Source organism: Punica granatum, chromosome 4 (assembly GCF_007655135.1).
Source record: "Punica granatum isolate Tunisia-2019 chromosome 4, ASM765513v2, whole genome shotgun sequence".
NCBI classification, from domain to species: Eukaryota; Viridiplantae; Streptophyta; class Magnoliopsida; order Myrtales; family Lythraceae; genus Punica; species Punica granatum.
The window spans coordinates 32,873,066-32,898,833 of NC_045130.1; the positions used below are offsets into that span (position 1 = coordinate 32,873,066).

Consider the following 25,768-nt stretch of genomic DNA (forward strand, 5'->3'; position numbering starts at 1 on the left):
TTTTATACTTTTCTCATAATTCAACAATACAATCTTTACAAATCAATTAAAATCAAAACTCAACTGAACTCAATTCTAAATCCAAACATATTGGTTTGTAATGATTGTAATGTTGAATTATGAGAAAAAGTGTGAAAAAGTAATAAATAATTTTAAAAAAGTAATTATTATATTGTTGAATTGTATAAAAAATATAATAAATAGTTAAGAAAATTTATTATTAAAAATTGAATTGAATAGTTAAAAAAGTTGAAAAAAAATGAAAAAGTAATAATTATGTTGTTGACTTTTGTTGTGTAGTGAATTGGGTTAAAATTAGAGTTAAAATCTTAAAATCAGATTACGAAATCAAATGGACAGTTAATATTGTTGTTTCCTATAATCTAACAATACTCAAACCGAACCAAACACCCCATTCTAGATGATCGAGGCAGATGGAGGTGCATCATAGATTCGGGTCCCCCCAACCTCAAGAACATGGTACGGAGGCAGATGGTCGCGTCGCGTGATCAAAATTATCCATTGCGTGCAATTATGATTCTTCATCTGTCGTCCTTTCCCAATAACATCAGAACCCCGACCCAGGCCCCGAATTAAAAACGTCACATTGGTATAGGATGCGGCGACATCAGGTTGGTTGGGTGACAGCAAAACCAAAAATTTTAACCTTTGCCCGTCCAGTCGCGGGCGGCGCCGCTGTCCATAAGGCCTTAAATTGCCGGCAGGTGGGAGGGGTGCGAGCACGCGCGATTGTAGTCTCGATCTCTTCACGCGCGCGTTCTGGCTTGGGATTGGATAACGTGTGACAGACCAACGGCTGATAACGCGAGTGCCCCGCACGCGCTCGTGGTTTAGGCCTTTGGGGTCTACCTTCTGCCAGTGCTGTTTCTTTCTGCCATAGGGTGGGGCAGGCAGGGCATCAAAAGCACGCATCCTTTCTGGAAAAAATAAATAAAGGAATTAAAAAGAAAATTTAAAAATAGAAGAAAAAGGCTGCCTTTTTTTTTTTTAACCACAAAATAATCTCAATGTGTTTTTGCATCTTCCAATCGCTCTGGTAAGCGGTTTTATTTTGTATGGGTTCTTCTTTTGTCAATAATCTGATTTTCTAACTAATAAAAGTGTTGGTTGAGTGGTAAACAACTCACTTCCGTAACGCAATTTTGAATTTCGAGAAGCGCACTAAGGAGAATAACCTTTAATACTCGATATCATGACTAGATTAGTTAGATCCCATTATGCTTATAAATACTAGGGTATACGTCGAAAAAAATAATCGAATTTTCTAGGAAAAACATCGCACTATGCAACGAAAAGTTCGAAATTTTATGGGAAAATTTGAAGTTTACGTAGACATAAATGGTCCATTGATATAAAATACTCCCTATGACAACAGCTTTGAAACAATTATGAATCAAAATGAAATGGTTCATCGAAAGTTTTCAAATACTGAGCGTACCGAAGGATTGCTATACCTACATACATGTTTGTGGTCGAATCTACCTCATTACTGCGATATTATTAAGGTATGGTCGGCATGGTTTCTTCATACTGACCAGTGGCGTTCAACTGTGGAAATAACAAAGTGCAAATTGCTTTATTTTATGCTCCATTGTCATTTGAGAAATAGTTTTAAAGGGGAATCTAATTTTGAAATTTATGCAATAATTTAGCATATATGACGTCGCATTAGATTGTCACGAGCCAATTAAATGCAGCTTTTCCGGGATTTCCTCCCGTCCTTGGAGAATTATTAATTATCTGTTTTATGTCATTATTTATAAATTACTCATCTATCATATTTACTATATATAATTAGATATATATATATAAATATATAAATATGGACCGCATCACCCACAACTCAAGTAGTTTTTGATTTTGTGATTTTCTCTTGTGAATCTTGATATAAATCAATACTGAATATAATATTTTGAACAAATATTTGAAAATTTAGAAAATTTCATTTGAGTAGAGATTAATCACTAATTAAGAAAAAATGAAATCAAAAGAGAAAATAAAGACGATATTAGGTGAAAAAAATATTTATCCAAAAAATAAAGAGGGAGGCGGAATGCTGCTGTGAAAAGGAGAAGGAGAGAGGAGTGAAAATTTTTAGGAGAAATTTTGATAATGAAAAGAAAAAAAAAAAAGAGACGATCTCACGATTAACTTTCGCGTCTTTTTCCTAGTTTTTTTTTTTGTAGGGTACCAAAAAGTTATTTTTCTTTTCTTATATAGAATTGTTTTTATAGCATTCATAGCAGGTAATATAGTTTGATTAGATTGGAGATCCCTTGTAAATGTTCCTGGATTCCTTGTAAATATTCCCGCGTCCCCGGCCACGGCCCATACTCGGATCCAACGCGAGGGAATCGTGTGCTGCAGTGACGGGTAACTAGCACTCGCATTACTTAATATATGAAAATTCAATAATTTCCTATTAATTTATGTTCGATTCAGCCGGACTACTAAAAAGTAAAATTTATCTAATCGTGAATTCTTCGTTCATAAGTCGCCCATTCATATTATTTTAAATAGAAATAAGTGTCAACTTGGATCAATCTATTTAAATTGAAATTTAATAAAATAATTTGTGAGGGGGTTTTATTATTAATTTTTGAAGCTGAATATTATAATTAATAATTTATTATGGGAATTAAATGTGAAACGACAACCAATGGTCACATTCGAAGTGCACAGAAAAAGCTGAGGGAGGTTTTGCAGGAATTTTGCGGGCACGCCTTCCCATTTATATTTGTGTCCCCTATTTCCCCTTCATCTTCACTTTCTATTCCCCTATCCCCATCTCCGTTTTGTTTTTTATTTATTACGCTATAATAACAGTCAAAATCACAGGTGGCTGTTTTCCTTCCTTTTTCTTCTTTTTCATTCATCAGACATGGTGAAGGTTGCATTGTAGTTCGACATCAAGAACAATGTTCTTTCATCAATCCTTTTCCTGGATATTGCTGAAAAGTTTATCGGATCCTGCATTTGGATACAGATGTTATACATCCGGCTTCAGGCCCATCTGATATACATCGAAGTGGGAGGCAGTGCAGAGTTGGAGCGGGGAGCTCTCATGTGGTTCTTTTTGGTGTTTGTATCGCACGATGTATTAACAAAGAGCTGACAAGAATCAGACCGTCGAAGCAAAATTTGGCACATTACTCGGTTGACTGACACAAATTCACTTGATTTTTATGAATTTTTTCATTGATACTTTTTCACTCCACCGGAGGAAACAAGATCAATAGAAAATTTAAAGTCATATGGGAGGCTCGTGGATATAATACAAAAAAAATATAAATCTTAATAATTAATAAAGTGATAAGGTAGTCTCATTAAGTATCGAATCTAAAACCTATCAGTTACTATATGAAATCGTGCGCTACTTTGCTATACCATGTTTAATAATAGAGAATTTCATTAGATGGATAGTTTGACAAGATCGATTTTACATTTTAACTGTCAATAGTTATTAGCAGCAGTAGTTATTATTATTATTATTATTATTATTATTATTATTATTAAGTTAATTTTTTTAACTTATAAATCTTAATGGGTTTATTCGGTTCGACTGGATTAGTCGTGATTCAATTGGACTTTCGAATATTAGGATTCGCACCCTGGAAAAAAAAAACTATCAGTGAGATGCAAACTGTAATGCGATGAACTCCCCTCCAAACAGATCGCGACGCCCAGAAGCCCACAACACACATAGCAACGAAAATGTTTGCGGCCCAAATGCTACGCTGTGGCCTTCCATCTGCTAGGCCCAGTTGCTGCGGCCCTTATTATTCATGGGCTCACCAAATTGGCCCCATAGTCCATCACTATATATTATAGACAACCCCAATTTATTTCTTATTATTCCCAAAGTCCCGGCTTCCTATTTTTCTCTTGGTTTACCATCATTTTATTCTTTAATCCCTCCAGACTGGTCAATATTATTTTCCCTGCCAAACGATACCCTTTAACACTCATTTTGTCCATAATGTTCAACTTCTTTTTTCCCTAGAGAATGATTGTGTTTGATTAGTATTGATTTAAATAAGTGTTTAAAAATTAGTTATAAATTAGCTACATAGGAAAATGAATGAAAGAGAGAAAAATAAAAAATAATAGTTATATCTATTTAATCATTGAGTCAAAAATCATTTAGTGAGTAAGTAAAAAATATTGACTTAATAAAATAAGAGATTTTCATTTATTTATACTCTTTTCCCCTCACAAAACATTTTCTCATCCTTTTCATCTCTCTTTTCTTCCTATACATTTCTTTCATTAGCTAAGTGCTTAATTTTTTTCGGTGGAATAAGTGCCTAATTTTTAAGAACCTAATTTATTGAACACCACCTTATTTTCTTGGTTGTTATCATTGATAAAAAAAATAATAAAAAACCATTCCTTTTTGTTGAAAAGTATGCAAGCAATAAAATTATTGGCACTTACATAAAATGAACTCTATTGCAATTGAATTAAGTAAATCAATTTTCATACTCAAATTATGTTGTTCAATTCTTCAGTTTTTTTAATTTATATTTTTGGTTTAGAATTGATATGCATATATTATGTTCAGATTTTCATAAGAATTTTCATATATCCACAAGAAATATTTTGATGAGTAATTTTGCATCTGAAAAAGGTAAGACAAAAAAATTTTAATTTCATTAAATAAGTTTAAAGCATCATATCAAAATTTTAGCTTTAGGTCTCAAACTCACTTGAACTGCCATTGTTCCTTCTTTTAATTATAACTTCTATTATGTCACACCTATTGACATGTCGTATGGCAATTGTTCACACATTAGCCACAAATTTTCTTTTTCAAATTCCAAAACAGTACACTTCAATAAAATTAGATTGTGGTGTTTGATAAATCAAATGTTTAAAAATTAAGCAATTAAGTAGTTAAGGAAAGAAATGTATTGGAAGGGTATAAGTTTTTTAGTGATCTTACCTCGCCATGAGAAGTAAGGAAGCACTGATTAAATTGCATGAAATATGAAAATTAGTGCAAATTACTCGTATAATTGTCATAATTATTCTTCATTAAATAACTCTTATTGATTATTCCTCGTCACGTCATTTGAGATAAGATCATCTAATATTTTAAGGAAGAGTGGAGGAATAACAAGGATGAGAAGATGTTTTGTGGCGAGTAAAGAGCATTGATAAATGAAAAATGACTTATTTTATTAAGTCAATTTTTTTTACTTATTCATTAAATGGTTCTTAGTTTAACAATTAAGTAGTTTAGTCCCTTATCTCTCGTATTTTTCTCTTTCTCCCATTCATTTTTCCTTGTAATTAATTTTGTAACTAAAATTTAAGCACTTATTTGATTAATTTGAAACAAAAACATGTATTCAATAAAAATCTTACCACCATTGACTATGAATTATATATTTATTTAATTATTAATCAATTAAAAGATTTGTGGGGGATATTCAATGTATACTTACTTTTACAAATCTATTTCTTAAAAAATAATATTTTGTAACAACCTTATTTTCAAATGCTAAGTTAGATTTTTAAAAAACAAATTTGCTTCTCAGAAACCAATAAAAATTTCAAATTGCAATAACTAATTTCAAATAATTCAAACAATAATTTCTAGTAAAATTAGATTAGTTTTAAGTGGTTTAACAATTCCTTTATAACTAATGATCTGAATTAGTTTGAATAATACAATATACGTATTTAATCATTAATAAATTGTAACATCTACGATAATTTCTTTTTTATTTAAATAATTTAAGACAATTCCAATTTCAAAAATTCTTAAAATTGAACATGTACTCTTCTTTCGGTCTACAAAAGAAATCATGGACCTACAAGGGATAAGGAAAGGAGAATTTAGGGACCACAGAAAATTTCATTAGTAAAAATAGAACACAAAACCTTTTGATCTCATGTTCGTGATGCGAAAGCAGTGAAGCCGCTTTCTTATATTACACTATCTTTTGAAAATCATCTTTTGTGACATCTTATGTTCATGCCCTGCCTTCTGTCATTTCAAATGAAAGAGAAGATAGTTAACTAACTAATCGTCAAATATTGAATTAGCTTCTTCCTTTTCCTAGCAGAAACTTCTATGATGTTACATCCGTCATCCCGGATGCCCCGACAACCAACCTTCAATTATAAAAGAGAAAAACATTTTAGGAGACCTCGAAAGAAAGAAAATGTAGCCATCAAGGGGAATAATGCTATTTCCCTTGTTCTTGTCCTGATCATGGTTCGTGCTGAAAGGCTGTTCATCCTATCGCACAAGACCCGGGTCTAGGTATGGAACGATCCGCTAGGATTTGATCTTTCGGTCCACCATAGATCCCAGAATCATGATCTCGGCATCCAAGTACTCGCCTCTATATGAAAAAATTAATATGGCATCCAAGTATTCACTTCTAATAAGTAATTAAGAATAGGGTAACTTACAAAAAAAAAAAAATAATAATAAGAATAGGGTGTGGCAGCATATAGGATATATATGTTTTGCAAGTGACTTTAACTTCCCACAAGGTGAATGTTTTATAGGAGGCTATACAGGCTTTAAAAAATATTTTATGTTATTTTTTATTGTTGCATTGAGGGCCTATGCAACAATTGATGATATCTTTTTTGATTGCATACTTGTGTGATTACTGAAAGCAAATTTTCTTTTATGTGCGACCATGGATGTTTGTGGCTTAATGGCTGAGATTATTTCCGCTCATGAGTCAACATGGCTCTAATCACGAGATATTTCTAGTGAATTTTGAACTCTTACACTACATGTAAAATCTATTTACTATGAGATTATTTTGTCGTCGAACCACATTCTTGTAGTTAATGGTGGCAATCATTTTTTTTCTATTACTCACTTCGAATGTTTGGCTTAAATATGAGTTAATTAACTTACTTAGTTGCCTTTTGTCTATCATTTTTTTTGCAGGTTTGCAGGACACTGCGAGATTAAAATTGCTTTATGTATGTTATCATACCAAAGTAATTAGTTTTATCAATTGATACGATTGCTAAGGCAGGGACTCAACGACAAGTCTTGATCCACAAGAATTTGCGATCATATAAACAGAGAAGTTCTCGAGGAGGCACGCATACGAAACAATTGCAAGCACAATATATATATATATATATATATATATATATACGTACATACATACATACCTGGGTGCTGAGATTAAAAGGAGCAACAACCATTGAGAGGGCTCTGCGATAAATGCATAGCATCCTTAGCAACAATTACCAACGTTTCTCACCCGAAAACAAACAGTTTTCGTTCGTGTAGCTGTTTTTTTGCTGAGTAGTTTTAAACGTTATGAAAGGAAACCTAAAAACTAATTCAGTAACTCTATTTCTTAGATAAAAAAAAAACTCATTTTTTTAGTTACAATGAATGCTCACGAGCTTATTGCAATGAATCTAATATCTTAAATAACTGATAAAGATGTACAAATAATTTCATAATAAGAATTGAATTCAAAATCTCTTGATTACCAATATAAATACGATAATATTCCAGTTGTTCGATATGGGATTAAGGCTATTTCGGCCTCTCAACAATATAAATACGAATGCAACGTTTGTTTCGCGGTAATGGAATTAGTGATCGATCGAATATGAGGAAGTAAGAAATAGAATGAAAGTTACATACGAATTGATTTGTTCGGACGCGTGTCATAAGGAAAATGGAAATTACAATTGTCAAATTTGGTTTATGATAAAAGTACAAAATTATCCCTCCCATACGGAGAACCAAATGGTCCTATCCAACAAATATTATAATTTCAGCAAAAAAAATAGAATTTATTTATTTTAAAAATATTATTAAAAATAATATTTTTTTGGTAAAAAATTACTAAAAAGGAGGGAGCCTGGTTCACCGGAGCTCCAGTGAACCAGTGATGCGGAGCCACGTGGGCCCTCGCCGACCCAACCCTAGGTTCCAGGAGCCTCGATAGGGCGAACCCAGGGCACAGGACTCGGGCTTGTAGAGAGAGACGTCCTGGTGATCAGCTAGGCCCCAGGTGGCTCGAAAATCCTTACTTCGTGGCTCGCCAGCTCGGGTTCGTCTCAAATTCCTGGCCGAGATCTCCCCTTGGATGCTAGATTTGTCCATTCCAAAGTTAGATTTGTCTTCACAGCTTTGAGACCGGCCGGAAATGGTGTTCTCCACCGCTGGAGCAAAAGTTTCGCCGACGGTGACATCAGGGTAGAGGTGGCGGACCAGCGGAGGAGCCATAGAGGCGGCGGCAGGAGAGTGACAAACATTGAAAATTAAATGAACTCTTGAGGGTATATTTGTAAATTGAATTTCTACCATGTATGGGAATTCCGATTACGAAGGGGGTGTAAAGCATGGGTATTCAAACTCTGTTACGAATATTAATGCTGCTGTTGATTTGTAATTAACTTTTTAAAATTACATTTTGATTTTGAAAAAAAATTGTATAAATGGTTATATATGAGATCCACCCTTTGACTTTGTATGAGTTATTTTGTTTTGTTGTGAAGAAAAGTTGTATAAATGGAACTCACTATTTGACTTTATATGAGTTATTTTATTTCATTGTTGGTAAAATTAAATTAAAGTGTGATTTTAAAATCACACTAACAAACCAAACAAAGCATAAGCTGTCTCGTAATCGTGATTACCATTATTGAGATAAATAAAGTAATTGGAATTACTTATGTAATAAATACCTAATGTAATTTTTATTACATACGAATCTTACGCTTTCTCGTAATCGCAATTATCATTACTGAAATAAAATAAAATAATTGGAATTACGTACGTAATAAATACGTAATGTAATTCCTATTACGTCCAACCAAATGCACCATCAATGATATATCTCTTGGCTTTTCTTCTCTCTCTGTTTTTTTTTTTTTGGTTGAGCGGCTGTCTATTATATTTTAAATAGCCGTGTTAGTAGTTGCATCCAAGAAACCATATCTCATTTAAAAATTTGTTCCATATGTACAACTTTCGTCTTAATTACAATGAGGCATGTATGCCAAGTGTTAATAAGGAAAAAAAAATGTAAAAAAGTCCATTGGTCTATAACCGAAATGAGACCTTTTCATCTCAATCTCAATTTCAAATTCAGAAAAATTTCGATAAGTTAATTAATTTTTCAAGCACACTAAAAGGGGATTCAGAATTAATTCACGCAATTGATTTGGAAATTTATGTATTTGATTTTAGAGTTAAGTATAGTTGAATTTTGATTTTAATTGAGTTGTAATTATTATGTTGTTAAATTATGAGAAAAAATATGAAAAATAATGAATAGTTGAGAAAAAGTAATAATTTTGTTATTGAATTTTGAAAAAAGTAACGAGTAATTGAGAGAAAATGATGATTAGTTAAAAGAAAATAATGATTGTGTTGTTGAATTGGAGATAAGTACAGTAGAGTTAAAATTAAAGTTGAAATTTGTTTGTGAAATCAAACAAACCATGATTTTAAAGTTGAGTTTTGATTTTAATTGATTTGTAATAATTGTGTTGTTAAATTATGAATATAAAAATATAAAAAAGTAATGAATAGTTGAGAGGAAGTAATAATTATGTTGTTGAATTGTGTAAATAGTAATGAATCGTTGAGAGAATTTAGTGTTAAAAATTGAATTGAATGGTTAAAAAAATTAAAAAAAAAGAAAAAAATAATAATTATGTTATTGAATTGAAGATAAGTGAAAGAAGAATTAAAAATTAATTATAAAATCAATCATAGAAGGGTTCCAAAGTCACTTTCTTTGAACTTTGAAGGAAAAAAGAGGGTTTCAAAATCGCTCGCTTTTGACCATTTCTCGTGGCCGCCCCTAAAGAGAACCGTTGACTAAACGAAGATAACTTAGAAAAGCGAATAGAAGGATAAGAAATTCTGCGAATAAGAATCTAACTCAAAATTTCTGTTTTTTTTTTGTGAATATTTATTTTTTTCAATGCGTTGATGTGTAACCTAATACTCGAAAAATATGATACGATTAATTTAATTTGAACTGACCCAGTTCTATAAACAGTATTATAGTGTGTTTAGTTTTAGAATTAAGTAGAGTTAAGTTTTGATTTTAATTGAGTTGTAATAATTGTGGTGTTAAATTATAAAAAAGAAGTGTGAAAAAATAATCAATAGTTGAGAGAATTTAGTTTTAAAAATTAAATTGAATGGTTAAAAAATTTGAAGAAAATGAAAAAATAATAATAATTATATTGTTGACTTTTATTGTATAGTGAGTAGAATTAAAGTTAGACTTAAAATTTTAAAAATTAATTTCATGTGTGAATACTTATTAGAGTTTTTTTTTTTACAATTAAAAGAAAAACTCTTATTAGAGTTGCATGTTCAATCTTCCTGCCCAGTGGGGGGGAGTATGTGTCTGCTTCATATTCAGTCAACGCGACTTCTGAGGAGTCGACTTCAAAGTCTCCCGCGTCGCTTCCCCCACTCCACCCAACCAACCCATTCCTTGTTCTTGTCTTCGTTATTTTTATTGTTTGCTGGGACGAAAATGGTTTGGAAGTTCACACTTTCCCACTAAAAATCTGCTTAAATCTATTTCTGATCCGTACTTTCTTAGTAATTCCTCATTCCGACATTATTCGAAGTTGTAAAGCCCAATAAAAACAATCATTGCCTCTATTACAGAATATATCTTGCCAAGATTAGCGGAGATTTATTATGCCCTTGCATATTAACTAGCCTTAATAGTTACACACATAGTAGGCAATAGATATTTTAGAATTCTTTCCTCTTTTCATGCAATCGATAGTATATGTACGTGATTAAGTATGAATGAAATCAAGCTTTTCAGCTCAGCAATTTTCATGGTATCAGAGCATAAGGATTCTGGGAGAGTGTTATCTTCTCTGGTTTAGGGCTTCTTGACTGGTTGTGAGTGAGGGCAGAGATGGAGAAGGGGGTAGAAACTTCAGGAAAGGCTTCGGGGGGCGTAGAGACTGATTTATTGTCCGTCTTCACTGTTAATCCATCAGATTACATCGGTGTTAGCCTGATCAATTGCAAATTGAATGGGTCGAATTACCTCACGTGGTCGAGAGCCATGTTGAATGCACTGAGAGCGAAGAACAAAGTCGGGATGATTGATGGGTCGGTGCCAAGACCACCGGAAGGGGACTCAAATCGGGCGAAGTGGGACATGTGCAATGCTCTAGTGATTTCCTGGATTTTCAACACACTGGATTCGGAACTCCAATCCAGTGTGGCTTGCGCGACCGTGGCTCAGACCTTGTGGGAAGATCTCCGAGAGAGGTATTCGCAATGTAACGAGACGAGAATTTATCAATTAAAGGCTGAAATCGGCAATTTGAAGCAAGAAGGCATGACAATCCCGAAGTATTATTCTCGGCTGAAGACACTTTGGGATGAGCTAGATAATTACCTCGAAATTCCGGCGTGTACTTGCTTGGCGGCTAGAACATATGCGGCTCAGAGAGAACGGGACAAGATTCATCAATTTTTGATGGGATTAGGGTCTGAGTATAGTAAAGTGCGATCGAACATACTCAGTCACGAACCCGCCCATTCGCTCAACAAGGTGCATGCCCTGATTCTACACGAAGAGCGGCAGAACATGGTGGTCTTATCTCACGAAAGTAATGCACCGGATGGGGCAGTATTTCTGAGCAGAGCGACAGGAGGGAAGCTGGAGATGCAGGGCAGTGGCGGTAATTCGAATTACGGAGGACAAGGAGGAGGTATAGGAGGAACGACCAAGACGTGTTACCACTGTGGTCGTCCCGGCCACATCAAGAGTGCTTGCTGGTTGCTTCATGGCTTCCCGACCAACTGGGATTCAAGGCAAGTGAAGGAGAAATCGAAGGGAGGATCTGCAGGGAAGAAGATGGGGGAGACGATGATAGGAGGGTAGCAACGAATGGGCCTAGGCACGGGTCATTTCGGTGGGCTTCAGGTCCATCAGGCCCAAGTTGGGCATTTCAACTCAGGCGCGGGCCAAGTCAGTGGGCTGCAAGCCCATCATACACAAATTGGGCAATCCAGCTCAGGGCTGAATCAAATAGGCAGACTGCAGGCCCATCAGGCGCAATTGGGGCAGGCCAGCAGTGGGCAGAACAAATTATCTCGTCTTTCAGACATGGCTTTTCAGAAGCTACTCGATTTTTTGGGACCAGATGATGATAACATGCATCCAGTCTCTGGTAAAAATTTTATTATGGTAAATTTTGAGCATGATTGGATAATTGATAGTGGAGCTTCTAGGCACATGACGGGACGTGTAGATTTATTTGTTGAGTCGCGACTACTTACCAAGAGGCCAAAAATTCACATACCGAATGGGGGAGTTTCTGATGCTTGCAAAATTGGACGAATTCATATAGGCCCTCTCGTCATCTCAGATGTTTTATTGGTTCCGGAATTTAATTGCAATCTCATTTCCGCATCCCAGTTATCAAAGGATCTAGATTGTTTTGTGATATTTTACACCGATTTTTGCTTGATACAGGACCGCACCACTAGGAAGACGATTGGAGTGGGTGAGCTCCAAGGGGGTGTGTATTATCTTCGGAGTGTGGCTATCCGAGAGCAGGCTAATCGGGTCATCAGTGAAGAGACGGGTGATTTGTGGCATATGCGACTTGGACATCCATCACGGCGAGTCAAGTTTAACGGTATTAATTTAGAGTTGAATACAGCTATGACTAAGGAATGTGATGTTTGCCTTCGTGCAAAATAAACTCGGTCAATTTTTGACCTAAGTATGAATAAAGCTATTTTTCTATTTCAACTGATCCACTGTGATTTGTGGGGGCCCTATAGAGTGGCATCTATTTCTGGTGCTCGCTATTTTTTGATAATTGTGGATGATTATAGTCGTGCCATATGGTTATATTTATTAAGGGAGAAATCGGAGACGCAGCGGCACCTTATTAATTTTTGCATGTTGGTGAAAAATCAGTTTAATTGCACTGTGAAAATAGTGCGAAGTGACAATGGAAAAGAGTTTGTTTCGCGAGATTTACAGAATTACTTCTCTACCAAAGGGATCATTCACCAAACATCTTGTACAGACACGCCTCAACAAAATGGACGTGTCGAGCGGAAGCATAGGCATATTTTGAATGTTGCACGATCGCTACTTTTTCAGGCTGGACTTCCGACTGAATTCTGGGGAGAATGTGTTACCACGGCGGCACACTTAATTAATGTGACTCCCACATCACTTCTGGGAGGTAAGAGTCCATATGAAGTCCTGTTTGAAAGATCCCCTAATTACTCTAATTTGAGGGTATTTTGATGCTTATGTTATGCACATGATAGACCGAGGGACAAGGATAAGTTCAAACCTCGTTCTCGTCAGTGTGTGTTCGTTGGTTATCCGTATGGCAAAAAGGGTTGGCGAGTTTATGATCTTGAAAATAATGAGATATTTGTGACTCGAGATATTCGGTTTTGTGAGAGGGAGTTCCCATTTTTACAGATGAATGATATCGGAAAGAAAGATGGTGCTCGGGTTCATTTCTTTACTGATAATGAGAAGCATGTCGATCAAGTAAGAAGTTAGGGGGAGTCGAGATTTGAAAACTCGGATGAAAGAGAAGAAGATGGGCATCCGCATTCTTTAAGCTCGATGGGTAATCAAAGAGAAGTTTTTGACGAGCTATTGACAGAAGAAATGGACGGACAAGAATTTCCTGATAGATCACATACCGAAGTGGAGACTACAGAACATTTGTTGCGGTGTTCAGATCGAATTAGGTCTACGCCCACATATTTGAAGGATTTTGAAGTTTGTATTCACACCGTCTTACACACCCCCCTAGTTCACCTACTTCATCGAAATCCTCAAGTATGGTCCATTCGATTTAGCAATATTTTATCATATTCTGGTACATCTAATCGATATCTTGCATATGTAAGTGCCTTGGATTCGGATGTGGAACCTGCATCTTATCAAGATGCAGCAATTAATCCACGGTGGAGGGAAGCTATGGCGGAAGAAATCAAAGCACTTGAGGCCAATGACACATGGACTATCGAGTGTTTGCCACTGGGGAAGCGTCCAATTGATTGCAGGTGGGTATATAAGATCAAGCGTCGAGCTAACGAGAGTATAGAGAGATATAAGGCTCGACTTGTTGCAAAGGGATTCACTCAGATAGAAGGTGTGGACTTCCATGAGACTTTCGCACCCGTGGCAAAATTAGTCACTATACGATGTCTACTGGCTGTGGCAGTAGTGAAGGGATGGGAAATACATCATATGGACGTGAATAATGCATTTCTGCATGGAGATCTCGATGAAGAAGTTTATATGCGTCTACCACCTGGATACTCTTCCAGAGGGCAAGGAATAGTTTGTCGACTTCAAAAATCACTTTATGGGTTGAGGCAGGCTTCGCGAAACTGGTATGCCAAACTTGCAGAAATCTATGAGGCACTATGGATTTCGACAATTTGGAGCGGATCATTCACCGTTTGTTTTTAATCGTGACGATATTTTTTTGGCAGCGTTGGTATATGTCGACGATATTATAGTTGTTGGGAGCAACCATGAGCAATGCACCTACTTCAAGAGATATCTTGACCGTTGTTTTCGCATCAAGGATTTAGGACCGGTACGGTATTTTCTCGGGATTGATGTAAGCAAAATGGAATCCGGCCTTTTTCTTAACCAGAGGAAGTATGTGCTCGATATTCTCACGGAGTGTGGGATGCTTGGTGCTCGACCATCCCCTTTTCCAATGGAGCAACATCATGGGCTGTTAATAGGATCGGGAGTCCCCTTTGATGATCCTAGTCGATATAGGCGACTAGTTGGTCGTCTGATTTATTTAACAATTACGCGGCCGGAGCTTAGTTATCCTGTACATATTTTGTCTCAATTTATGCAAGATCCTCGCCAGGAACATTGGGATGCTGCGATGCGGGTGCTTCGTTACTTAAAGCAGTCCCCAGGACAGGGAATTTTTCTTCGACCAAGATCGTTGGAGCTTGAAGTTTATTGTGACTCAGATTGGGCTAGTTGTCCCATGACACGTCGCTCAATTACAGGGTATTTTGTTACATTGGGAGGTTGTCCTATCTCCTGGAAGACGAAGAAACAGTCAACGGTGGCTCGTTCTTCAGCAGAAGCGGAGTATCGAGTCATGGCGGGAGCGGTCAGTGAGATCTTATGGCTTCGAAGTTTGCTCAATTCTCTTGGGATCAAATATAGGGAGCCTACTCGATTATTTTGTGACAACCAGACTGCTTTACATATTGCAGCAAATTCAGTATTTCATGAACGAACGAAGCATATAGAGATAGATTGTCACTTTGTTCGCGAATACATTCGGTCTCGCCTCATTAAGACTTCACATGTTCCCACGAAGTTGCAATTTACTGATATTTTTACGAAGGCTTTAGAACGAGATTGATTCCGTTTTCTCTTGGGCAAGTTGGGCATTCAAGACCCTCATGTTCCAATTTGAGAGGGAGTATTACAGAATATATCAAGCCAAGATTAGCGGAGATTTATTATGTCCTTGTATATTAACTAGCGTTAATAGTTACACACATATTAGGCAATAAATATCTTAGAATTCTTTCCTTTTTCATGTAATCGACAGTATATGTACGTGATTAAGTATGAATGAAATCAAGCTTTTCAGCTCAGCAATTTTCAGCCTCCTTCCCCCAAGAATACATCCGCCGCCTCCTGCTCTTTCCACCCACATCCCCGCCATGGAAGGCCCAGCCAAGAGCCAGCTCGAGCCGTGGCGCCAGCTCCCCGACAAGGTCGTGATGGTCACCGGCGCCTCCTCCGGCCTGGGCCATGACTTCTGCCTCGACCTTGCCCGGGCCGGCTGCCGGGTCTTGGCCGCCGCTCGCCGGGTCGACCGGCTCAGGTCCCTCTGCGATGAGATCAACGCCCTCCCTTCCTCCGACTCTGGGACTGAGCCGGGTGGCCATCGGGCGGTGGCGTTGGAGCTGGACATCTCGGCCGACGGTCCCACCATCGAGAGGTCCGTGCAGAGGGCCTGGGACGCTTTCGGCCGCATCGATGCTCTCGTCAACAACGCCGGCATCCGAGGTAAAATCCCACATCATAGTGTTCCAGTGAACTTTCTGCTGACTATGTCGTGTTTTTGGAAATGGGTAGTTGTTAAATTTGTGAATTTAGCCCATTGACATCACTTTGGAATTCGTTGATTTCCGTCGATTGAGCTCATGATCGGATCCGCCATGCATTCTGTTTCTTATCATGAACTTCGCGTAATCGGTGAAGAAAGTTATGATCTTGACTCCCATGAACGCCAAGTAGGAGAATCGGGAGATGATTTCCGAACTACGGTATGGCGAACTTGATTAAGGGAGCAGAGTTAATAAAAACAGTGAGAGCAACTGGAATGAAAATAGCATCTGCTTGAAGTGTGTTGGGATTTTCTAGCTTGTACGAATGGGTGGATCGACGGTTCTGACTTGTTCGGTATATTCGCCTCAGGAAATGTGAAGTCCCCGCTGGATCTGTCTGAGGAGGAATGGGATCAGACTGTCAACACGAATGCAAAAGGATCGTGGTTGGTCACTAAGTATGTCTGCATACGCATGCGAGGCTCCGGTCGAGGAGGTTCGGTGATATTCATCTCTTCCATTGCCGGCCTTAATCGAGGCCAACTTCCAGGAGCTCTCGCATATACTTGCTCCAAAGCAGCGGTCAACGCAATGACAAGGGTATTAATAAATGATTTTTCCATATCAAGCATTTGTCAAACTTTTTTTCGAAAATAATCAATGCCAAAGCTATTTTGCTGCTGTTTTATTTTTGCAGACTTGATATTTCTTTTCGGGACAGATAAAAATGATACTGATCGATTCATATGGGGAAAGTAATAACCTTAATAAACTTGTCTTGCCTTTGCTAGTATAATGGGGAAGTTGTGAGGGGAATCGAACTTTGTCTTTCCTTTTGGCCTCGAGGAGCTGAGATCCAAATGGGCATATATTTAAACAGATCACCTGTCGGGGCATATACTCATCTATGCACGAGGCAATGGTTCATCCCGTTTTCTAAGTCTTCTTTCTTCTCTGTGTTTCCCTTTAGAGGATGATTTTGTATTGCTGCAGCTGGGCATTTGGTGGTTTGGTTTAGTTTGATTCAGTTCAATCTTTTTCACGTGGCTTAATTTCCACAAGCAGAGGCCTACTGATCATGCTCTGATCTTTGTTTTATTAGAACACGACTACAATTGGTTGTTTTTGACATGGATCGTTTCGACTAAATTCGCTTGTTAGGCTAAAGATGCAGTTAAGTTTGCAGCCATGTGCTGAACTGCCAGTGTGGCAGTCTTTGTTTTCGATGAAAGAAAGTCTGATTTTTTCTTGCCCCAATTTCTGATCATAACTAGTTCAATTGCATGGCTTTCATCAATAGGTTATGGCCGTGGAACTGGGGCCCTACAAGATCAGAGTGAACTCAATCTCACCGGGGCTTTTCAAGTCCGAGATCACGGAAGGTCTGATGCAGAAAGACTGGCTCAATAATGTGGCATTGAAGACTGTTCCTCTGCAGGACCATGGCACCGTCGACCCAGCACTGACATCCCTTGTTCGATACTTGATCCATGATTCCTCGGAGTATGTCTCAGGCAACATATTCATTGTAGATGCCGGGGCCACCCTGCCGGGGGTCCCAATCTTCTCCTCTCTCTGAACTGGTCTATTGATTTCTCTCCGTCCACATGAATGAATAAATATTCTATGCTGCAATCTCAAATGTGGCCTGCCTTTCGTCATGGCTAAAATAGTCTTGAATGAAATTGTAACTTGGGTATCATAAGATAATCGAAGGTTAAAACTATCAACGTCTCCCAGCGCTCATCGCTTCAGGACACGTTGCTAGTTTTAACCTCATGAAGTTTTCCATCAGGAGTATCTGTTAGGGTTAGGGATGTACTCAACCAAACAATAACGCAGCAATTAATCTTCCTCCCCTACTGGTGTAATCGAGATAGGAACTAATCAAATCAACCAACAAGCAGTAAAGTAAAACAACACCAAGAATTTTACGTGGAAAACCCCAATGTGGGGAAAAATCACGGGACCAACTCCGAATCAACGATCCACTATGAAGATTATACAATGTCTTTCGTCAAGGGTAAACCCTTGGATCACCAAACTCAAGAGAAACACTCTCTTGGATCACCCAAATACTAAATTCGTCACCCACACCGGGTGGTTCACAAAATCAGCTGAAACAGCACCTACAGAGCTCGAATAGAAATTCTGACCGTTCAGAAGTTATCCCCACGTGTTGTGAAGCTGCTGTCAAAATTTCGTCCCAATCGGAGTTCGTTTGATATCCCGATCGAGGTTTGATCTCCAGCTGCGCGCTGCCCCTGTTGAGCAGAATTCGGCTCTGCTCTTCCTTTGTTCTTTGTGCTGTTTTGCTGCTTGCAGCTCCTCTGCCGCTGCTGTCTACCCTCTGCTGCTACTGCAGTCTGCTGCTGCTTTTATACCTCAGCTGATTTGCTGAAGAATAAACCCTAACAAAAATGGGTTCTTGGGCCTATTAAAGCCCGATAAAAACCCAATACAATTTGAGCCCAACTTCCTCCAAATTGGAGGGATACCCAACAAACTCCCCCTCCAGACTATTTGGAGGCTTCAAGCATACCGGCTATACTTCGGCAAACATGAAGTTTCTCCCTAGCGAGAGGTTTTGTCATCATATCAGCTCCATTCTCATCGGTGTGCACTTTGTCTAGCTTCACCAGCTTGGACTCCAACACATCTCTAATCCAATGAAGCTTGATATCGATATGCTTCGACCTCGAATGGAAAGTGGGATTCTTGCAAAGATGAATTGCGCTTTGACTATCACAGTGTAGAACATACCTTTCTTGCTTCAAGCTCAACTCCTGCAAAAACTTTTGCAACCACAACATCTCCTTGCAACCTTCGGTCACCGCAATGTATTCGGCTTCCGTTGTAGACAAAGCGATGCACTTTTGAAGCCTTGATTGCCATGAGATAGCTCCCCCTGCAAAAGTCATCAAGTATCCCGAAGTGGATTTCCGGGAATCGATATCTCCTGCCATATCTGCATCCGTGTAGCCCACTAACTCCGGCTTACCAGTGCCAAAGTGTAAACACACCTTGGATGTTCCTCTGAGATACCTCAGAATCCACTTAACTGCATTCCAATGCTCTTTCCCCGGATTGGAGAGAAAACGACTAACCACACCAACAGAATGAGCGATATCTGGTCTTGTACAGACCATGGCATACATCAAACTTCCTACAGCTGATGAGTAAGGAACTTTCTTCATCTCTTCTTTCTCCTTCTCACTTGTAGGACATTGCTTCGAGCTAAGTTTGAAATGAGAAGCAAGTGGTGATGAAACTGGTTTAGCATTACCCATGTTGAACCGATCCAAAATCTTCTCGATGTACTTCTCTTGAGAAAGCCAAAGTTTTCCACTTGATCTGTCACGAGAAATATGCATCCCAAGGATCTGCTTTGCCGGTCCCAAATCCTTCATGGCAAAGGACTTGTTGAGCTCCTTCTTCAACTCTGTAATCTTGCTCATATCATGACCAACAAGTAGCATATCATCCACATATAACAGTAAAATGATAAAATCACCATTCGAGAATTGTTTCACGAACACACAATGATCTGAAGTTGTCCGTGTGTAGCCATGGCTCAACATGAAAGAGTCAAACTTTTTATACCACTGCCGAGGTGCTTGCTTAAGCCCATACAAGCTCTTTCTCAGTCTGCACACCAAATGCTCCTTACCTTTAACTCGGAATCCTTCAGGCTGCTCCATATATATTTCTTCCTCCAAGTCACCATGTAGGAAAGCTGTTTTTACATCGAGCTGCTCGATCTCCAAATTTAGACTAGCTGCCAGTGCGAGAACAACTCGGATCGATGACATCTTGACAACAGGCGAGAAGATCTCCTCGAAGTCAACTCCTTTCTTCTGGTTGAAACCTTTCACTACCAGTCGAGCTTTGTATCGAGGTCGCGAGTTCTCTGTCTTCAACCTGTAGACCCATTTGTTCTTCAATGCTCTCTTACCTTGCGGTAGCTTCACTAGGTCATACGTGTGATTTTCAGACAAGGAGTTCATCTCCTCATTCATCGCCTTCAACCAGTGCTCCTTGTACTCATGTGCCACAGCTTCATCATAGCACTCAGGTTCTCCCCCGTCAGTCAGTAGCACATACTCATGAGGCGGATATCTTGTAGATGGTTGTCTTATTCTATCAGATTGTCTAGGTAGATCTGCAGGCTCTAACTGTAACCGCGAGCCTGTATCATCCGTAGTCACATCATCATCTACCTGAGGAATCTCACCCCCAATCGTGGTTTCTTCATACTCACCAGGTACCTCTTCCATTGGATGCTCTACATCAACCGGTACAGGAATAGAGATCTCGTGAGGATTGCCTACACTGGCCTTCTCTAACTTTTGCAAATCCTCGATTGTCTGGTCCTCAAAGAAGACAACATCCCTGCTCCTGATGATCTTCTTGCTATCAGGGTCCCAAAGCCTGTACCCGAACTCTTCATGTGCATAACCCAAGAAGATGCACTGTTTTGCCTTGGCATCAAGTTTTGATCTTTCATCTCGAGGAATGTGAACAGATGCCCTGCACCCGAATACTCTGAGATGCTTGTATGATACTTTCTTGCCGGTCCACACCTGCTGGGGTACATCTCCATCAAGTGCAACTGACGGTGTAAGATTAATAAGATCAACCGCTGACCTCATTGCCTCGCCCCAGAAAGGCTTAGACAGTTTCGCTTGAGAAAGCATACAACGAACTCTCTCAACAATTGTGCGGTTCATCCTCTCTGCAAGCCCGTTCTGCTGTGGTGTCTTCGGTACCGTCTTCTCAAGTTTGATACCGTGAGTCCTGCAATAGTTCTCGAAAGGACCCCTATACTCACCACCATTATCAGCTCTGACACATTTCAGTTTCATGCCTGTTTCTCTTTCCACTGCTACATGGAAGTTCTTGAAAATCTCAGTCACCTGATCTTTAGTTCTCATAGGGTAAGCCCAAACTTTCCTGGTGTGATCATCTATAAATGTCACAAAATAGAGAGCACCACCAAGAGATCTATCCGACATAAAACAAACATCTGTATGCACAAGATCAAGTATATGATGGCATCTAGAGGGACGACTTCTGACAAAAGAAACTCTCCTCTGCTTACCAGCTAAACAGTGATCACAAGTGCTCAAGTGCATACCTTTAACGGGCAAAGACTGCTTTCTAGCAAGAATTTGAATACCTTTCTCGCTGATATGTCCGAGTCTCCTGTGCCATAGCTCGATAGGATAATCCTCAGCAACATTAATTTGACCGGAATTGTGTCTGGCACGCAGCCTGTAGAGAGTGTCGGTCTTCTGACCCCGTGCCACAATCAACGAACCCTTGGAGAGCTTCCATCTCCCATTACTAAATTCGTTACTGTAGCCTTCATCATCAAGCTGACCCGTCGAGATTAGGTTAAGGCGAATTTCTGGAACATGCCTCACCTTCTTCAGAAGCAACTTGCAGCCAAGCTCGGTCTCTAGACAGACATCACCAGTACCGACAATCTTGCATGACTGTCCATTTCCCATTCTCACATAACCATAGTCCCCGGTAGTGTAAGATGAGAAGAAATCCCGATGAGGAGTGACATGAAACGAGGCACCTGTATCTGCAACCCAGGTAGAGTCCTGACATGTGAAATTCACATAAGCTTCATCACAAATGATGTAGGTCTCTCCATCACATGCCACTGCTGTAGTGCCTTCTTCCTTCTTGCTCTCACCGTTGCCATTCTGATTTTTCTTCAGAGCTCTACACTCCCTTTTGTAGTGTCCCTCTTTTCCACAGTGATAGCAAGTGACCACTTTCCTCGTCTTCGACTTTGATCTGCCCCTCGATTTGCCACGTGAGTTACTATGCTTGGAAGAGAAATTTCTGCTTTGACTTCTCCCCGTTGTTCAGTAACCAAAGCTTCAGACTGAATGGAAATTCCCGTGCCTTTCCTTCTAGTCTCCTCATTAAATAAACTGTCTGTCACCGTAGCCAACGATAGCTTTCCGTTTGGCGCAGAATTGCTTAATGCAACCACGAGTGTGTCCCAATTATCCGGTAGAGTCCCTAAAAGTAGACAAGCCTGCAACTCATCGGGTAATATTATCTCCAGGTTCGTCAACTGGTTAATAATATCCTGGAAATTACTCATGTGCGCAGCCATATCACCTCCATCCTGAAAACGAAGATGAACAAGCTTCTTCACGAGGAATGCCTTATTTTGCGGTGTCTTCCTCGCATAGAGATTTGTCAATTTATCCCACAAAGCTTTTGCATTTGTCTCCTGAGCAACATGATGATAAATACTATTGTCTATCCACTGCCGAATCAAACCAATAGTCTTCCGATTTGTGCGTTCCCAAGCCTTGTCATCCTTATCTTTGGGTTTCGCGGAATCCCCTTCAATAGGATCGTACAAATCCCTGCAAAATAGAAGATCCTCCATCCGAGACTTCCATATAGAGTAGTTGGTTGCATTCAACTTGAACATGGATCCTGTAGATTCCTCCATCTCGAAAACACCGAAAAAAAACTCAAACTTCTCTAACCCGAAGCTCTGATACCACTTGTTGGGGTTAGGGATGTACTCAACCAAACAATAACGCAGCAATTAATCTTCCTCCCCTACTGGTGTAATCGAGATAGGAACTAATCAAATCAACCAACAAGCAGTAAAGTAAAACAACACCAAGAATTTTACGTGGAAAACCCCAAAGTGGGGAAAAACCACGGGACCAACTCCGAATCAACGATCCACTATGAAGATTATACAATGTCTTTCGTCAAGGGTAAACCCTTGGATCACCAAACTCAAGAGAAACACTCTCTTGGATCACCCAAATACTAAATTCGTCACCCACACCGGGTGGTTCACAAAATCAGCTGAAACAGCACCTACAGAGCTCGAATAGAAATTCTGACCGTTCAGAAGTTAGCCCCACGTGTTGTGAAGCTGCTGTCAAAATTTCGTCCCAATCGGAGTTCGTTTGATGTCCCGATCGAGGTTTGATCTCCAGCTGCGCGCTGCCCCTGTTGAGCAGAATTCGGCTCTGCTCTTCCTTTGTTCTTTGTGCTGTTTTGCTGCTTGCAGCTCCTCTGCCGCTGCTGTCTACCCTCTGCTGCTACTGCAGTCTGCTGCTGCTTTTATACCTCAGCTGATTTGCTGAAGAATAAACCCTAACAAAAATGGGTTCTTGGGCCTATTAAAGCCCGATAAAAGCCCAATACAATTTGAGCCCAACTTCCTCCAAATTGGAGGGATACCCAACAGTATCATACCGACCCTTTGGGGAACTTCGATATATCAAGTAAACATGCAACTTCGGTGGCTCAGAAGAAGCATGAAGAGGCAAAAATTTTGAAAAAGAAAACTCGGATCATTTCTCGACTTTCACTTGACATCCTTGCACAGGGGCCATGCTAAACTTCTCTATATATCGATCCAATTTTATCAGTATCTCCAAGGACACGACTCGCTCGAGCTACTCAATCTTATTTATAAAGAAGACTGTTATATGCTCTCTTCACGGTGGGGGAAAAGACAACGAGCTCCAGCCTAAGCCCAAGACCAAGTCGAAGCCCAACGCCAATGGGCTTTCCTTTGTTGTGGAAAACTACCTATCTTAGAATAAAGAGATGCAAAATAAATATATTTTCATAGGATGTCCTTGATATATATATATATATATATATAGTATTAACAGTTGCCCATGATAATTAAGTATCATAATTGCGTTAATATAAAAATAATCGAAAAATGCATACAATGGCTATTATAAATGATCCGATGAATTTATTTCTATTATAAATTATACAATTAGAAGGCTCAGATCGATCACAGCTCTCCATCTCTTTCGATTTGAATCTTTGATTCACGACCACCATGAAAGGCCAACCCAAGTCCCAGCACAAGCCGTGGCACGAGCTCCCCAACAAGGTAGTGCTGGTCTCCGGTGCCTCCTCAGGGCTGGGGCATGAATTCTGCCTGCACTTGGCCAAGGCGGGTTGCCAGATCGTGGCCGCCACCCGCTGCACCGACCGGCTTAAGTCCCTCTGCGATAAGATCGACGGCCCGGTCTCTTCCTCCTCCTCCTCCTCCTCTAAATTGGGAAACAAGGCAAGTAACCCCCAAGCGCTGGCAGTGGAGCTCGATGTCACGGCCCATGGGCCCACAATCGAGAAGTCCGTGAAGAGGGCCTGGGATGCTTTTGGCCACATTGATGCTTTGGTCAATACCGCCGGCATCCGAGGTAAATTCCACATTCTAGTATCTCGATGATTTTTCCCTGATTATGTGGTGTTGCTGGAGCTGGGTAGTTGTTAAATTTGTGAACCTTTAATCACTTCCATATCGATTGATTTCCGGCGATTGTGATCGCTAACCGTCTTGACTTGCTATGTGCAACTTAAGAAATGTAAAATCTCAATTGGAGAAACTTCTGCAAAACCCATCATCATCTAACTTGCTAGCTGAGATCAAGTTTAAACAGATATCAAGAACATGCTTCACACCTTTGAGAATCAGTTTGGACCCACTCTAACCCTCTAAGCCAATATCTCCAATTCTGATGACCTTCGCTACGCTGGCATTACCCGTCTTCATAATCCCGAAATCACCTGCTGTATACGATGCAAACAAGTCCTTTTGAGGTGTCATATGAGTGGAAGCACTTGTGTCGATCACCCTGCTCGTCTCCTGGGATACTAGGTTTACTATCTCACTATCGTAAACAAGGAGAAAATCTTCAACAGCAGTGGCAACCTGTTCATCGCCGCTACTTTCATCAATACCGTCATCATTCTCATTTCCTTTGCCTCTGTTCCTATGGTTCTCCCTCTTTCACTATCTGCAAAACTTCTTGATATGCCCTTTCTCGTCGCAATGGAAGCACTCAATGCTTGCAAACTTGTTCCCAAACACGCCTTTGATGTTGCCGCTATTCTTGGACCCGTAGCTCTCACTTCTCCCCCTACTCTCTACTACTAAAAGAGTTGGCTGTGAGGAGGAACCCAATGATTTTCTTCTCAGCTGTTCATTCAGCACACTACTTATAGTCATATCTAGCTTGACCTTAACTGCACCTCTAGGGGCAGTAGAAACTGACATTCCAAATGTTTTTCACTGGTCAGGCAAACTCCCAAGTAGCCATAAACCCAACATATCATCGTCAAATTTTACAGGCATGGCTACTAAGTTATTTATGAGGCCCTAATAAGCATTGATATGATCTGCCATCAGAGTATCATCATTGCAATTCGGAGCCTTGTTTCCAGTCTTGCAGGCATATAACTCCTCAAGCTTGCTCCACATCTCCGGGCATGTCTCCCCCCCAAAATATGGTTAAACACTTTTTCTTCCACAAATTGCCCGATGAATCCACACACACTGACCGATGCATCACGGTCCACCGCTCGTCGCTTTTATTATCAGGTCTCTTTGTGGAAAAAAACAGGCAGATAATAATCTTTCACATAAAGTAAATCCTCCATCCTTGCTTTCCAAAGAGCATAATTTGACCCATTCAACATAATCGTTCTACTTGTATTAACCAGCTCCATCATTCAACACAAAACAATCACCCAAGCAACCAAACCAGGCTCTGATACCATTTTATTGAGCGGATGGCTATGAATTCTCTTGTGCGAACTTAATAGGAAATCGATCAAGTAGAGAAACCCTAA

General features: G+C 39.4%; 2 protein-coding genes and 1 non-coding gene across 3 annotated transcripts; 2 read left to right on the plus strand and 1 right to left on the minus strand.

Moving 5' to 3' along the window:
• Positions 1–15,606: 15,606 nt before the first annotated feature.
• Positions 15,607–17,772, plus strand: LOC116206255 (3-oxoacyl-[acyl-carrier-protein] reductase FabG-like). The gene is made up of 3 exons (XM_031539075.1): positions 15,607–16,070; positions 16,482–16,711; positions 17,412–17,772. The coding sequence occupies exons 1-3, from the start codon at positions 15,626–15,628 to the stop codon at positions 17,688–17,690; spliced, it is 954 nt and encodes a 317-aa protein (XP_031394935.1). The 5' UTR covers positions 15,607–15,625; the 3' UTR covers positions 17,691–17,772.
• Positions 17,773–23,452: 5,680 nt separating this feature from the next.
• LOC116206475 lies at positions 23,453–23,556 on the minus strand. The gene has a single exon (XR_004156705.1). It is a non-coding gene; the product is annotated as a U6 spliceosomal RNA (small nuclear RNA).
• A 413-nt stretch (positions 23,557–23,969) lies between these two features.
• LOC116204337 lies at positions 23,970–25,073 on the plus strand. Its single transcript, XM_031536425.1, has 2 exons — positions 23,970–24,314; positions 24,795–25,073. Exons 1-2 carry the CDS (start codon positions 23,970–23,972, stop codon positions 25,071–25,073), a joined length of 624 nt encoding a protein of 207 aa, XP_031392285.1.
• The last annotated feature ends 695 nt before the right edge of the window (positions 25,074–25,768 follow it).